General features: G+C 52.0%; 1 protein-coding gene across 1 annotated transcript in view; it reads right to left on the minus strand.

Moving 5' to 3' along the window:
• ORC1 (origin recognition complex subunit 1) overlaps positions 1-13,252 on the minus strand; it is a 113,131-nt gene that overhangs the window by 23,361 nt on the left and 76,518 nt on the right. The window contains 5 exon segments of the mRNA XM_075320090.1: positions 5,386-5,493; positions 5,627-5,697; positions 5,700-5,797; positions 6,446-6,547; positions 12,764-12,861. Coding sequence (XP_075176205.1) covers positions 5,386-5,493; positions 5,627-5,697; positions 5,700-5,797; positions 6,446-6,547; positions 12,764-12,861 — 477 coding nt within the window.

Here is a 13,252-nt window from a genome sequence, read left to right on the forward strand (position 1 = left end):
GTGACGCCATCAGGTCGACGTCCGGCATCCCCCAGCGGCGACAGATCTCCTGAAACACGTCCGGGTGGAGGGACCATTCTCCTGCGTCCATGCCCTGGCGACTTAGAAAGTCTGCTTCCCAGTTTTCCACGCCTGGGATGTGAACTGCGGATATGGTGGATGCTGTGTCTTCCACCCACGTCAGAATCCGCCGGACTTCCTGGAAGGCTTGCCGACTGCGTGTTCCCCCTTGGTGGTTGATGTACGCCACCGCTGTGGAATTGTCCGACTGAATCCGGATCTGCTTGCCTGCCAGCCACTGTTGGAAGGCTCGCAGGGCAAGAAAAACTGCTCTGATTTACAGAACATTGATCTGAAGGGTGGACTCTTTCTGAGTCCACGTACCCTGAGCCCTGTGGTGAAGAAACACTGCTCCCCACCCTGATAGGCTCGCATCTGTCGTGACCACCGCCCAGGATGGGGGTAGAAACGACCTTCCCTTTGACAATGAGGTTGGAAGAAGCCACCACCGGAGAGAGTCCCTGGCTGTCTGAGAGAGGGAGACATCCCTGTCGAGGGACGTCGACTTCCCATCCCATTGGCGGAGAATGTCCCATTGTAGAGGGCGCAGATGAAACTGCGCGAAAGGGACTGCTTCCATTGCTGCCACCATTTTCCCTAGGAAATGCATGAGGCGCCTCAAGGAGTGCGACTGGCTCTGAAGAAGAGATTGCACCCCTGTCTGCAGCGAGCACTGCTTGTCCAGTGGAAGTTTCACTATCGCTGAGAGAGTATGAAACTCCATGCCAAGATATGTTAGTGATTGGGTCGGGGTTAGATTTGACTTTGAAAAGTTGACAATCCACCCGAACCTCTGGAGAGTCTTCAGTGCCACGTTCAGACTGAGTTGGCATGCCTCTAGAGAGGGTGCCTTTATCAGCAGATCGTCCAGATACGGGATCACAGAGTGACCCTGTGAGTGCAGGACTGCTACTACTGCTGCCATGACCTTGGTGAAGACCCGAGGGGCTGTTGCCAGCCCGAAAGGAAGCGCTACGAACTGCAGGTGTTCGCTTCCTATAACGAAGCGTAGAAAACGCTGATGCTCTGGCGCAATCGGTACGTGGAGATAGGCATCTTTGATGTCTATTGATGCTAGGAAATCTCCTTGAGACATTGAGGCGATGACGGAGCGGAGAGATTCCATCCGGAATCTCCTGGTTTTTACGTGTTTGTTGAGCAACTTTAGATCCAGGACGGGACGAAACGACCCGTCCTTCTTTGGCACCACAAACAAATTGGAGTAAAAACCGTGACCTTGTTCCTGAAGAGGAACGGAAGCCACCACTCCTTCCGCCTTTAGAGCGGCCACCGCCTGCAGCAGAGCATCGGCCCGGTCGGGCGGTGGAGAAGTTCTGAAGAAACGAGTTGGAGGACGAGAGCTGAACTCTATCCTGTACCCGTGAGACAGAATGTCCCTCACCCAACGGTCTTTGACCTGTGACAGCCAAATGTCGCCAAAGCGGGAGAGCCTGCCACCGACCGAGGATGCGGAGAGCGGAGGCTGAGAGTCATGAGGAAGCCGTCTTGGTAACGGTTCTTCCTGCTGTCTTTTTTGGGCGTGATTGAGTCCGCCAAGAATCTGAGCCTCTCTGATCCTTTTGAGTCCTTTTGGACGAGGAGAATTGGGACCTGTCTGAGCCGCGAAAGGACCGAAAACCAGACTGACCCCTCCTTTGTTGGGGTTTGTTTTGTCTGTGTTGAGGCAAGGATGAATCCTTACCCTTGGAGTGTTTAATGATTTCATCCAAACGCTCCCCAAACAATCGGTCACGAGAAAAAGGCAAACTGGTTAAGCACTTCTTGGAAGCCGAATCTGCCTTCCATTCTCTCAACCATAGGGCTCTGCGTAAAACCACGGAGTTGGCTGACGCCACCGCCGTACGGCTCGTAGAGTCTAGGACAGCATTAATCGCGTAAGACGCGAATGCAGACATTTGAGAGGTCAATGGTGCCACCTGCGGAGCAGATGTACGTGTGACTGAGTCGACTTGCGTAAGCCCAGCTGAAATAGCTTGGAGTGCCCATACGGCTGCAAATGCTGGCGCCAACGACGCTCCAATAGCTTCATAGATGGATTTCAACCAGAGCTCCATCTGTCTGTCTATCAGTGGCATCTTTAAGTGCCGCTCCATCTTCTACTGCAACTAAGGATCTAGCTGCAAGCCTGGAGATTGGAGGATCCACCTTGGGACACTGGGTCTAGCCCTTGACCACGTCAGGGGGGAAAGGATAGCGTGTATCTTTAAGCCGTTTGGAAAACCGCTTATCAGGATAAGCGTGGTGTTTCTGGATTGCGTCTCTAAAGTCAGCGTGGTCCAGAAAAGAGCTTAATTTACGCTTGGGATATCTGAAATGGAATTTCTCCTGCTGTGAAGCTGACTCCTCCGCAGGAGGAGCTGACGGAGAAATATCTAACATCTTATTGATGGACGCTATAAGATCATTCACTATGGCGTCACCATCCGGTGTATCCAGATTGAGAGCGGTCCCAGGATCAGAATCCTGGTCAGTTACATCCGCCTCATCACCCATAGATTCATCCCGCTGGGATCCTGACCAGTGAGACGAAGTTGAGGGCCCCTCATAGCGAGCCCGTTTAGGGTGTCTGGGACTGTCGTCCGAGTCAGAGACGTCACCCTGGGGTGCGTGTGACACCCCCGGAGCACGGAAGTGTTCCAGTTGAGGGGGACCAGGGAGCAATGATTCAACAGTGTCCGTGGTCTGAGTTACTGGTCTAGACTGCAATGTTTCAAGAATTTTAGACATAGTCATAGACAATCTGTCAGCAAAAGCTGCAAACTCCGTTCCTGTCACCTGGACAGCATTCACAGGTGGTACACCCTGGGTCACGTCTAGCAGAGGCCCCGGCTGTGCAAGTGTCACAGGGGCCGAGCACTGCATACAATGGGGGTTAGTGGAACCTGCCGGTAGAGCAGTCCCACATGCGGTACAGGCAGCATATAACGTCTGTGCCTTGGCACCCTTGCGTTTTGCGGACGACATGCTGTTGCCTCCTTGTAATCTAGGAGGGTATATAGCCGAGAACACCAGCGACCGTACAGTGTCAGTATTTGCAAACACAAAATACCAGGTACACAAACGGCACAAGTGGGGGTGAGCCCTTGAGGGCTGCTTACCGCCCGCTGAACAGCGGGTATGAGGCCGTAGAATCCCGTGTCTGGGTCTCCCCGTCTCCCCTCTGCAGCTCAGCGTGCAGGCAGGAATGGCTGCCGGCGTCCTGTGAAGAGGGGCGGACCGTGGGCGTGCCACAGACAAAAGTGCGGGAAACTGCGTCCCCCTGTGCCTAGTGTGAGGGCTGGAGTATGTAAAAAAGACTCCAGCCCTCAGCGCTGATGCTCTGTACAGCGTCCCACCCTCCTCCTGACTGGCAGGTGCGGAGGCGGGCACGAGACGAACTAGGCCGCAAAAGCCGGGGACTGTAGTAATAAGCGCGGCCGAGATATATGCATGGCCAGCGCGGAAGTCCCCGGCGCACCACAAGTCCCAGCCGTGTCACAGTGCGACTGACCCCAGCGGCCGGCGCGACCGTTCGCCCTGATCTACCCACTCAGCCGAGCTGCAGTGAGGAAATGGCACAAGCGCAGCAGCGCTGATGTCCCCGGCGCACTAACACACCCAGCAATGCTGCGGTGTGCGCGCGTATGCACGGGGACACAGAGTACCTTGACGGAGCAGGGCCATGTCCCTGACGATACTCAGCTCCATATCCAGCGGCTTCTCCAGGGGCTGCGGATGGAGCACGGTCTCCTGTGCCTGGAGACCGGTAAATCCCACTTCACCCAGAGCCCTAATGGGGGTGGGGAAGGAATCAGCATGTGGGCTCCAGCCTCCGTACCCACAATGGGTACCTCAACCTTAACAAACACCGCCGACAGAAAGTGGGGTGAGAAGGGAGCATGCTGGGGGCCCTATATGGGCCTTCTTTTCTTCCATCCGACATAGTCAGCAGCTGCTGCTGACTAAACAGTGGAGCTATGCGTGCGTGTCTGACCTCCTTCGCACAAAGCAAAAACTGAGGACCCGTGCTCCCACGGGGGGGGTGTATAGCCAGAAGGGGAGGGGCCTTACACTTTTAAGTGTAGTACTTTGTGCGGCCTCCGGAGGCAGTAGCTATACACCCAATTGTCTGGGTCTCCCAATTAGGAGCGAAAAAGAAATACAGATTTTTTGCAACTCGCTTTGTGCAAATTTAGCAAAGTGGCAGCCAGCTATAGCCGCCATCTTGTTGGACAGTAGAGTGATGGCAAAGGGTTAACAAAACACACATTGACCTTGCAGCTCATCTCTGGCTGCCTCAGTCGCTCCCTAGGCTGGGGTTTCCGGTTGCACCAGAGTCTACTCGTGGTAGTAAGCCCTGGCCTAAAGAGAACGCTGGGCTGGAGACTGAGCGCGGCAGAGGACCGGGCGAGGAGAAGTTATTTTTTTTTTCTTTTGTATTTTACATCTACACGAGTACCCAAGTATAATGGAAGTCAACAGGGAACTTGGGCATTTTTCCAGAATATTTTCCACAAAAATGCTCTAGTTTCCCACTGACTTTCATTATACTCGGGTACTCGAGGCATGCCCATCCGAGTGTCCAACTGCTTGTTACAAGTACCGAGCATGGTAGTGCTCGCTCACCACTAGTTACCAGTACAGAGCACCCGAGCATGGTAGTGCTCTCATCAGTAGTTACGAGTACTTAGTTCAGAGCATGGTAGAGCCCGCTCATCACTGGTTCCGAATATTAAGCACCTGAGCATTGTCATGCTCGCTCATCACTAGTTACGAATACCGAGCACCCGAGCATGGTAGTGCTCGCTCATCACTAGTTACGAATACCGAGCAGCCGAGCATGGTAGTGCCCGCTCATCACTAGTTACGAGTACAACGCACCTGAACATGGTAGTGCTCGCTCATCACTAGTTACGAGTACAGAGCACCTGAGCACAGTAGTGCCCCCTCATCACTAGTTACCAGTACTGAGCACCCGAGCATGGTAGTGCTCGCTCATCACTAGTTACCAGTACTGAGCACCCGAGCATGGTAGTGCTCGCTCATCACTAGTTACCAGTACTGAGCACCTGAGCATGGTAGTGCTCGCTCATCACTAGTTACCAGTACTGAGCACCTGAGCATGGTAGTGCCCGCTCATCACTAGTTACGAGTACCCAGTACAGAGCATGGTAGTGCCCACTCATCACTAGTTACCTAAATCTGATTTTAAAACAAGAAAAAAAACTATAACCTATGTAACCCGGCCTTCCACTAGGCAACTGGTGCAAAACTCCTTCCCCCCACTTCAGATTTGGAATTGATTGTGTGCACACACATCCTCACCTCATCCACCAGTAATACAGTGGTCTCTCTATTTGCGGCGGCTGTGCTGAATCTCTTCTCCAGCAGTGCAGCCGCGTGGTCTGCGGTGGCCTTCTGTCCGGTTAGAAGCTGAAATTACAGAAAGAAAAAGTGATATCACATATTTTGTGTGGCACATGCGTATACCTAATATTTAGTCTCCTTTTACACAATACTGAGCTTTGCTATAAATGGGGCTCTGAAGTGCTACAGGTTTTCCCACCTTCAATACTTGCACAAAGGCCTGGTGAGGGTCTGTCAGTTTCATGCCATTGATTTCTATGAACTGGAAGATGGCAAATCATCGTCCTCAACGGCGGCCTGCAGACTGCGGATCACTTCATGCACAGTTGCAGTTTTCCCGGTGCCCGGCACGCCGGATATGTACATGCAGCTAGAAAAGTATACGAAAAGCACGGTTATCACAGCAAATGGTAAAGTCAGGATAATCAAACCAAAGCTCAACGAGACCTATGAAGAAACCTTTAAACATGGGGACTATAGCCTTAAAGGGGTGGTCTTAAAATGGGTTGAATTAAAAAGCACAAGTAAAAACAAGCCAATTTTGCCTTTACCTTTAAGGTTAAAAAAAACTTCAAGACTGGAAGGAGTTTTAATAGTATAATTTACAGTTCGTTACCTAGGTTACCAGCCACCGCTGCAGTCCATCAGTGGTGGCTGGTCGCCAAGGCAAGAAATATAGTAAACCGCTTGCAAGTGCACATTGCTTTTGTAGTTGTGGCTCTGAACCTGTCCAGATTGCTGGATTCGGCAGCCTCAATCCATGCTGCAAAGGCAAAGCTGCCCAGCAAAAAACACAGATCAGACCCACAGTGCCGCCGCCCAACATAATAGCAAACAGTGTATGATCCAACAACGCTATGCCATCCTCTAATACATCTGTATTCATTTTCACTACTTTATCACATATATCGGGTATCTGTGCACTACACTTTTAGAATGGCACCATAACTTTGTACTTTTGCTTTAACGTTAAGGAGAGCAGCCAATAAAAAAAGCATTCGATAAATGACAACACTTACCCCCGGTCCCATCCAGAAGTTTTACTTCTACAAAGTTGTAGACATCTTGGTATTCCTGCTCCCTGCAGGGCAGAGATTCTGGCACAGCAGAGACATGGAGCCTGCACACAGAGCAGATGGATTAGATCTCTGCGTAGCACACATCTGAATAAAGGGAATAAATACTACAGGGATACATTTTATATAGCGCGTTCATGTTCCAAATCATTGTGCAGAGGAAAAAAAAACAAAACGGATTTTTGTGTACTCACCGTAAAATCGTTTTCTCTTAGCCATCATTGGGGGACACAGGACCATGGGTGTTATGCTGCCTATCCACATAGGAGGACACTAAGTAGATGCAAAAGCATAGCTCCTCCTCTGCAGTATACACCCCCTGGCCGGGCCAGGCAAGCTCAGTTTTAGTACACAAACAGTAGGACAAAAAGCCAGTAAAAACTTACCTCAACAGAGGAACAAGAGAAAAGAAGAGTCATAACCAAATAAGGTACTGAGAGAACCAAGGCCCAACAGGGCAACAGGGTGGGTGCTGTGTCCCCCAATGAAGGCTAAGAGAAAACGATTTTACGGTGAGTACACAAAAATCCGTTTTTCTCTGACGCCTCATTGGGGGACACAGGACCATGGGACGTCCTAAAGCAGTGCATGGGTGGGAAACATAAAAGAAGACAACACAACCCAAGGACTAGGAACCAGTCCCAGACAGCCTGGAGCACCTACTGAGAGAAGAAGGTGCTCTACTGCCGTTTGCAGAATTTTCCTACCCAGATTTTCCTCAGTTGAAACCTGGGTATGGACTCTGTAATGCTTTGAAAACGTATGTAGGCTAGACCAGGTCGCAGCCTTACACACCTGTTCCACTGAAGCCTGATGCTGAATGTCCCACGAAGCGCCAACTGCTCGCGTGGCATGAGCCCGCAGCCGACTAGGAATGGGCTTGAGTTGCAAGCGGTAGACTTCCTGGATCGCAGAGGGAATCCAGCGAGCCAGCGTTGCCTTTGAAGCTGCCTGTCCCTTCTTAGGCCCCTCAGGAATGACGAACAAAGAGTCAGTTTTCCTAAAGGGGGCTGTCCTGGATATGTAATATCTGAGAGCTCTGACGAGGTCTAACGAATGCAGAGACCTTTCCACCCTATGAACTGGGTGTGGACAAAAGGAAGGCAGAACAAATGTCCTCGTTCAAAAGAAACGGGGTAGGACCCTTTGGAAGAAAATCCGGAAGGGGGCGAAGAACCACCTTGTCCTGGTGAAAAATCAGAAAAGGCTCGCGGCAAGAGAGTGCTGCTAGCTCCGAAACCCGTCTGATGGATGTAATTGCCACCAGGAATGTTACCTTCCAGGACAGAAAAGCAAGGGAGGATTCCTTGAGAGGTTCAAAGGGGAACCACTGGAGACCGTCCAGAACGAGATTGAGGTCCCATGGTTCCAGCGGCCGTTTGTACGGGGGAACTAGATGGGAAACGCCCTGGAGGAAGGTCTTGACCTGCGTTTTTTGAGCCAGGCGGCATTGGTAGAAGATTGAGAGCGCTGAGACCTGCCCTTTAAGGGAACCGAGAGCCAACCCGGCTTGCAAGCCAGACTGTAGAAAGTCGAGAATTCTGGGGATGGCCAGAGGCATAGGCTAGACGTTAGTTTCCCTGCACCATGAAAGGAAGATTTTCCACGTACGGTGGTAAATGCGGGATGAAGCAGGCTTTCGGGCGCTGATCATGGTGGAAATAACCGCGGGAGAGAATCCTGCTCTTGTTAATACCCAGGTCTCAATGGCCATGCCGTCAGCTTCAGGGCTCTGGAGTTCTGATGGGAAATGGGCCCTTGTGTCAGCAAGTCTGGGATGTCTGGGAGGCGCCATGGTACGTCTACGAGCATTTGTACTAATTCGGCGTACCAGGCGCGCCTGGGCAAGTCCGGAGCTATCAGTATCACCGGGACTCCCTCTGCCTTGATTTTCCAGATTACCCGTGGCAGCAGAGGTAGGGGTGGAAATATGTAAGACAGGCAGACAGGAAGTGGAGCCAGGAGCAGACTAGAGCATCCGCGCCGATGGACTGCGGATCGCGTGACCTGGCTATGAACGCGGGTACCTTTGCGTTCAACCTTGAGGCCATTAGATCCACGTCTGGTGTACCCCAGCGAGTGCAGATATGTAGGAACACTTCTGGGTGGAGAGACCACTCTCCGGCGGCCAGGCCTTGGCGACTTAGAAAGTCTGCTGCCCAGTTCTCTACTCCCGGTATGTGTACCGCTGATATCACTGACCCTGTCAATTCGGCCCAGCTGAGGATCCTGTGGGCCTCGAGATAAGCTGCCTTGCTGCAGGTGTACCCCTTGGCGATTGATGTAGGCTACAGCTGTTGCATTGTCCGATTGGACTCGAATCTGATGACCCGCTAGCAGAGGGCAGAATGCCCTGAGCGCGAGGAAGATCGCGCAGATTTCCAGGATGTTTATGGGTAGGGAAAACTCCTGGGGCGGCCAACGTCCTTGAGCAGTGTGGTGCCAGTACACTGCTCCCCAGCCTAGGAGGCTGGCGTCCGTGGTCAGGACCAGCCAGTTCGCTGGGAGAAAAGATCTCCCCTTCGATAGGTATGAGGACCGAAGCCACCAGCGGAGTGCGTACCTGACTGAAGGCGTCAGGTGAAGATGTCTGTTCCGGGGAGAAGGGGCTCTTGTCCCAGGCCGCTAGAAGGGCTAGCTGCAGTGGACGGAGGTGCAGTTGAGCAAAGGGTACTGCTTCCATAGCCGCCACCATCCTGCCGAGCACCTTCATGCTGAATCGATTGGAGCGAGACGGAGGACGTAGAAGGCAGCGTACTGCTCGTTGAAGAGCGATCACCTTGTCCTGAGGGAGCCCCGACGGATGTCCAGGGACATGCCCAGGAAGGTGATGGATCGTGATGGGATCGGTGATGAATTGTCCAGATTCACTAGTCACCCTAAGCGGGATAGGGTGTCCACAGTGATCTGTACGCTGGTTGAGCAGTCGCGGAAGGAGGGGGCCTTGATGAGGAGGTCGTCCAAGTAAGGGAGAATGACTACTCCCCTGGCGTGAAGGACGCTCATGGCGGCCACCATGACTTTGGTGAAGACCCTTGGTGCGGTGGCAAGGCCGAAAGGTAGAGCTACGAATTGAAATTGGGAGTCCTGAACTGCGAAGCAGAGAAACTTTTGGTGATCTGGGGTGATGGGTATGTGCAGGTACGCATCCTTGATGTCTAAGGCGAGGAATTCCCTTCAACCATGGATGCAATAATGGACCTTAGGGACTCCATTCTGAATCTCCGTACGTGCACATGTTTGTTCAGGTGTTTGAGGTCCAGGATGCGTCGAACTGACCCATCCTTTTTGGGGACCACAAAGAGGTTGGAATAAAAAGCTCTGAACTTCACGTCGTCCGGGACAGGTATTATCACTCCTGCTGTTTGGAGCAAGTGGATTGCTGAGAAAAAAGCTTCGCATCGTTTTCGAGTCTTTGGGGGGTTTGAGAGAAAGAACCGACTCTGGGGTCGGGTCCGAAATTCTATATGGTAACCGGAAGACACAAGGTCTCGCACCCATTTGTCGTCTGAGGCGGCAGCCCAGATGTGTTGAAAGAGCCGCAGTCGACCTCCTACAATGAGTGTGTCTTTTGGGGCGCCGAAGGAGTCATGAGGGGGGAAAACGTCGTGGATGAGTCTCCCTAGTCCCGGACTGTTTCGGTCTAGGGCTGGCCATGACGAAGTGGGTTTCGGGAGAGCTGAGAAGGTCGGTCCCTGCGTAGTCCACGGCTGGTGGCGGGGACAGCACGGGATGTCGACCAACCAAATTAGTTCCGATAGGAATGGAACGAGGACTGTGGACGTCTGGTGAAGGTCGTCCTGGACTTCAGCTGGGGGAGGGAGGTACTCTTTCCTCCCGTGGCGTCAGAAATGAGCTTGTCCAGACGTTCGCCAAACAAATCGGTCTGGAAAAAAAGGGAAGGCCCGTGCGAGACTTCTTGGAGGCAGAGTCTGCTCGCCATTGTCGGAGCCAGAGAGCTCTACGGATGGGCTATGGGATTTGGAGGCGGTAAACGCTGCGCAGGTAGCAGCGTCCATGGAGGCCTGCATGAGGTACTCCGCCGCAGAGGCAATTTGAGCTGTTACCTCTGTGAAGGTATGAGTGAACTGGGATTCCTTAAGCGAAATGTTAAGGGATTCTGCCCAGACCGAGATCGCCTTTGCGACCCACACAGAGGCAAAGGAGGCCGAGAGAGAGGAACCCGCAGCCTCAAAAGCAGAGCGAGCGAGGTGCTCCACCTGTCTGTCGGTCGGGTCCTTGATGGAGGAACCATCGGGTAAAAAGACAGGAGCGTCTGTGTGGCAAGGCGGGAGACCGGGGGGGGGGGGGGGGGGGGGGGGGTCGACCGAGGGCAGATCGGCCCAACCCTTAGGGGCAGGTGAGGCAAAAGGGTACCAGGATTCCATGAGTTTTCGGTTACCGAAACGCCTGTCAGGCTTCTCCCTTTGCTTTGTGAGGATGTCCTGAAACTCTGGGTGATCAGCGAAAACCTTTTGGGGTTTCCTTGCCCTTTTAAAGGAGACCGCATGGTCAGTGGTAGTGGATGGGGGATATTCCACATGCAGAGTTTGGTTGATTGCTGCTATAATGGAGTCTATTGCAGTTTGATCATCTGGGGAGGATGAAACCAAGAAATCCTCTTGGTACAAACACCATTCTCCCTCCTCCAGCTCTTCAGAAGCCGTGGAGCGTGTGGGAGAGCCTGCCCTGTGTGCTCCCGAGGGAGAGCCCGCTGGAGACACCCAGCTGTGTGCTCTTTTCCTGATTCCTGCAACTGGTGAAGCATGTGCCCGGATTACCTCAGAAGGATCCTCCATAGGGGTATCCTCAGGATGCGTTCCGTCCAGGGGCCCAGAAGGGTGTGGAGGACGACATTGCATAGCCAGAACCAGGTTCTGTGACAGTTTTTCCATGGATTGGGACAGAAACTGTGCCCATTCCGGTGGGCTGGGAGCCCTAGGCTCTGGGCTGACTGTTGTGGCGGCAGGGGGGCTATAGGGGCACAGGACTCACAGAGAAGAGGTGTGTTTACGTGGTAGCTCAGCATGGCAGGCAGTGCAGGCTGAATAGTAGACTATGTGAGCCTTAGCGCTCTTCGTGCCCTTAGAATTCTGCATGTTCCTAATAGGAGTATGCCAGGAGGGGGGAGCAATGGTCAGCAGAGAAACGGCGGGAAGGGAGCTTCTGTGACATCTCCCTCCAGTCAGCACACAGCTTGTCACCGAAGGATAATCTCTGCCGGCTTTCCTGCAATCAGACAGAGCACGCAGCTGGAGCAAATAGACAGAGCAAATAAACAGTGTGAGTTCTTGAGCTCTGGGCCCTCCCCCCGTCCCGCCACCGATAAATCTGTGCAGGATTCTCTGCAAACAGCGAGGGACTTCCCCCCTCCTCCAGCCAGCACGCAGCTATGGAAAAAATTAACACTGTGTTCAGGATCCCTGGGGCTCTCCTCCTTGCAATCAGCAAGGGACTTTCTGCACCGTCTTTTCTCCCTTTGTCTGGGAAACCAGTCAGGGGGGGATCTCACCTTAAACACTGCCTCAGTCCAGGCAGTGGGAATAGCAGAGTCAGCCTGCTGTCCGGTCACACAGTGCCATGTTCAACTCAGAGCCTGCAAAGAGGGGCTGAGGAATTGTGCTTCTGCCCTGGGCTCTGGAAAATCGGTGTCTGTGGGACCAGTCGTCCAGTGAGATGCAGCCCAGGATCCAGCGTCGCAGGAGGGGTACGTGGAGGCAGCACTCCGCGTTCCCGCCTGTTGATGGTATTGGGAGATCGGTCCCAAAAGAAAAAACAGTTGCCCTCAAAAAATAACAAAACCTTGGAAGATGTGCCTCCTACAGACACTAACCTAAAACTGAGGTTGCCTGGCCCGGCCAGGGGGTGTATACTGCAGAGGAGGAGCTATGCTTTTGCATCCACTTAGTGTCCTCCTATGGATAGGCAGCATAACACCCATGGTCCATGGTCCTGTGTCCCCCAATGAGGCATCAGAGAAAGTACAGCATTCAATAAAGTGATTGCACAATCAAGTCCCCTGAGCGGAATAAAAAAAAAAAAAAAAAGTTATGATGAGAAGGGTGAAATTAAATCAATATATGGCTGCGTCTCAAGGTAGTTAAATAAGATTAACCCCCCCCCCAAAAAAAAAACCACACAACTCTGCAATCCAATACAAGAATATATTGTTGCTATTTGTGCATCTCAAAATAAATGTTAGACGTAAAATGCTGAAAACCAAACGACATGGCCCCCCCGACGTGTCCCGGGCTCCTCACCTGATGCGAGCCTCCTCCAGCACATTTGACGGCTTATGTACCGGCCGCTTCCGTTCTGGGATTTTGGGTGTTGCAACGTGAGCAGTTTTAGAGCCCGGCTGGGGGGGGGATTAAAGAAATGACACTATTATTGTTAGTCTACACTGGGTAATAAAAAACAGGAAAGGTTTATCCCTATGTAAGACATTGGTCTAAATAAATTTAGGTTTGTCTTGATGGCAAGAACTGAAGATTTATGCGGCTCCCTTTTATCCACAATTTATGATTACTAGTGCATTTTAGTGTTGTAAAAAGCAACAAAAATGTCATCAGGTTTACCAAAGTGTGTGTGTATATATATATATATATATATATATATATATATATACACATACACATATATATACATACATATATATATATATATATATATATATATATATATACATATACATACATGCACACATACACACACACACACACACACACAGTACAGACCAAAAGTGTGGA

Source organism: Anomaloglossus baeobatrachus, chromosome 8 (genome assembly GCF_048569485.1).
Source record: "Anomaloglossus baeobatrachus isolate aAnoBae1 chromosome 8, aAnoBae1.hap1, whole genome shotgun sequence".
Taxonomy (NCBI): Eukaryota; Metazoa; Chordata; class Amphibia; order Anura; family Aromobatidae; genus Anomaloglossus; species Anomaloglossus baeobatrachus.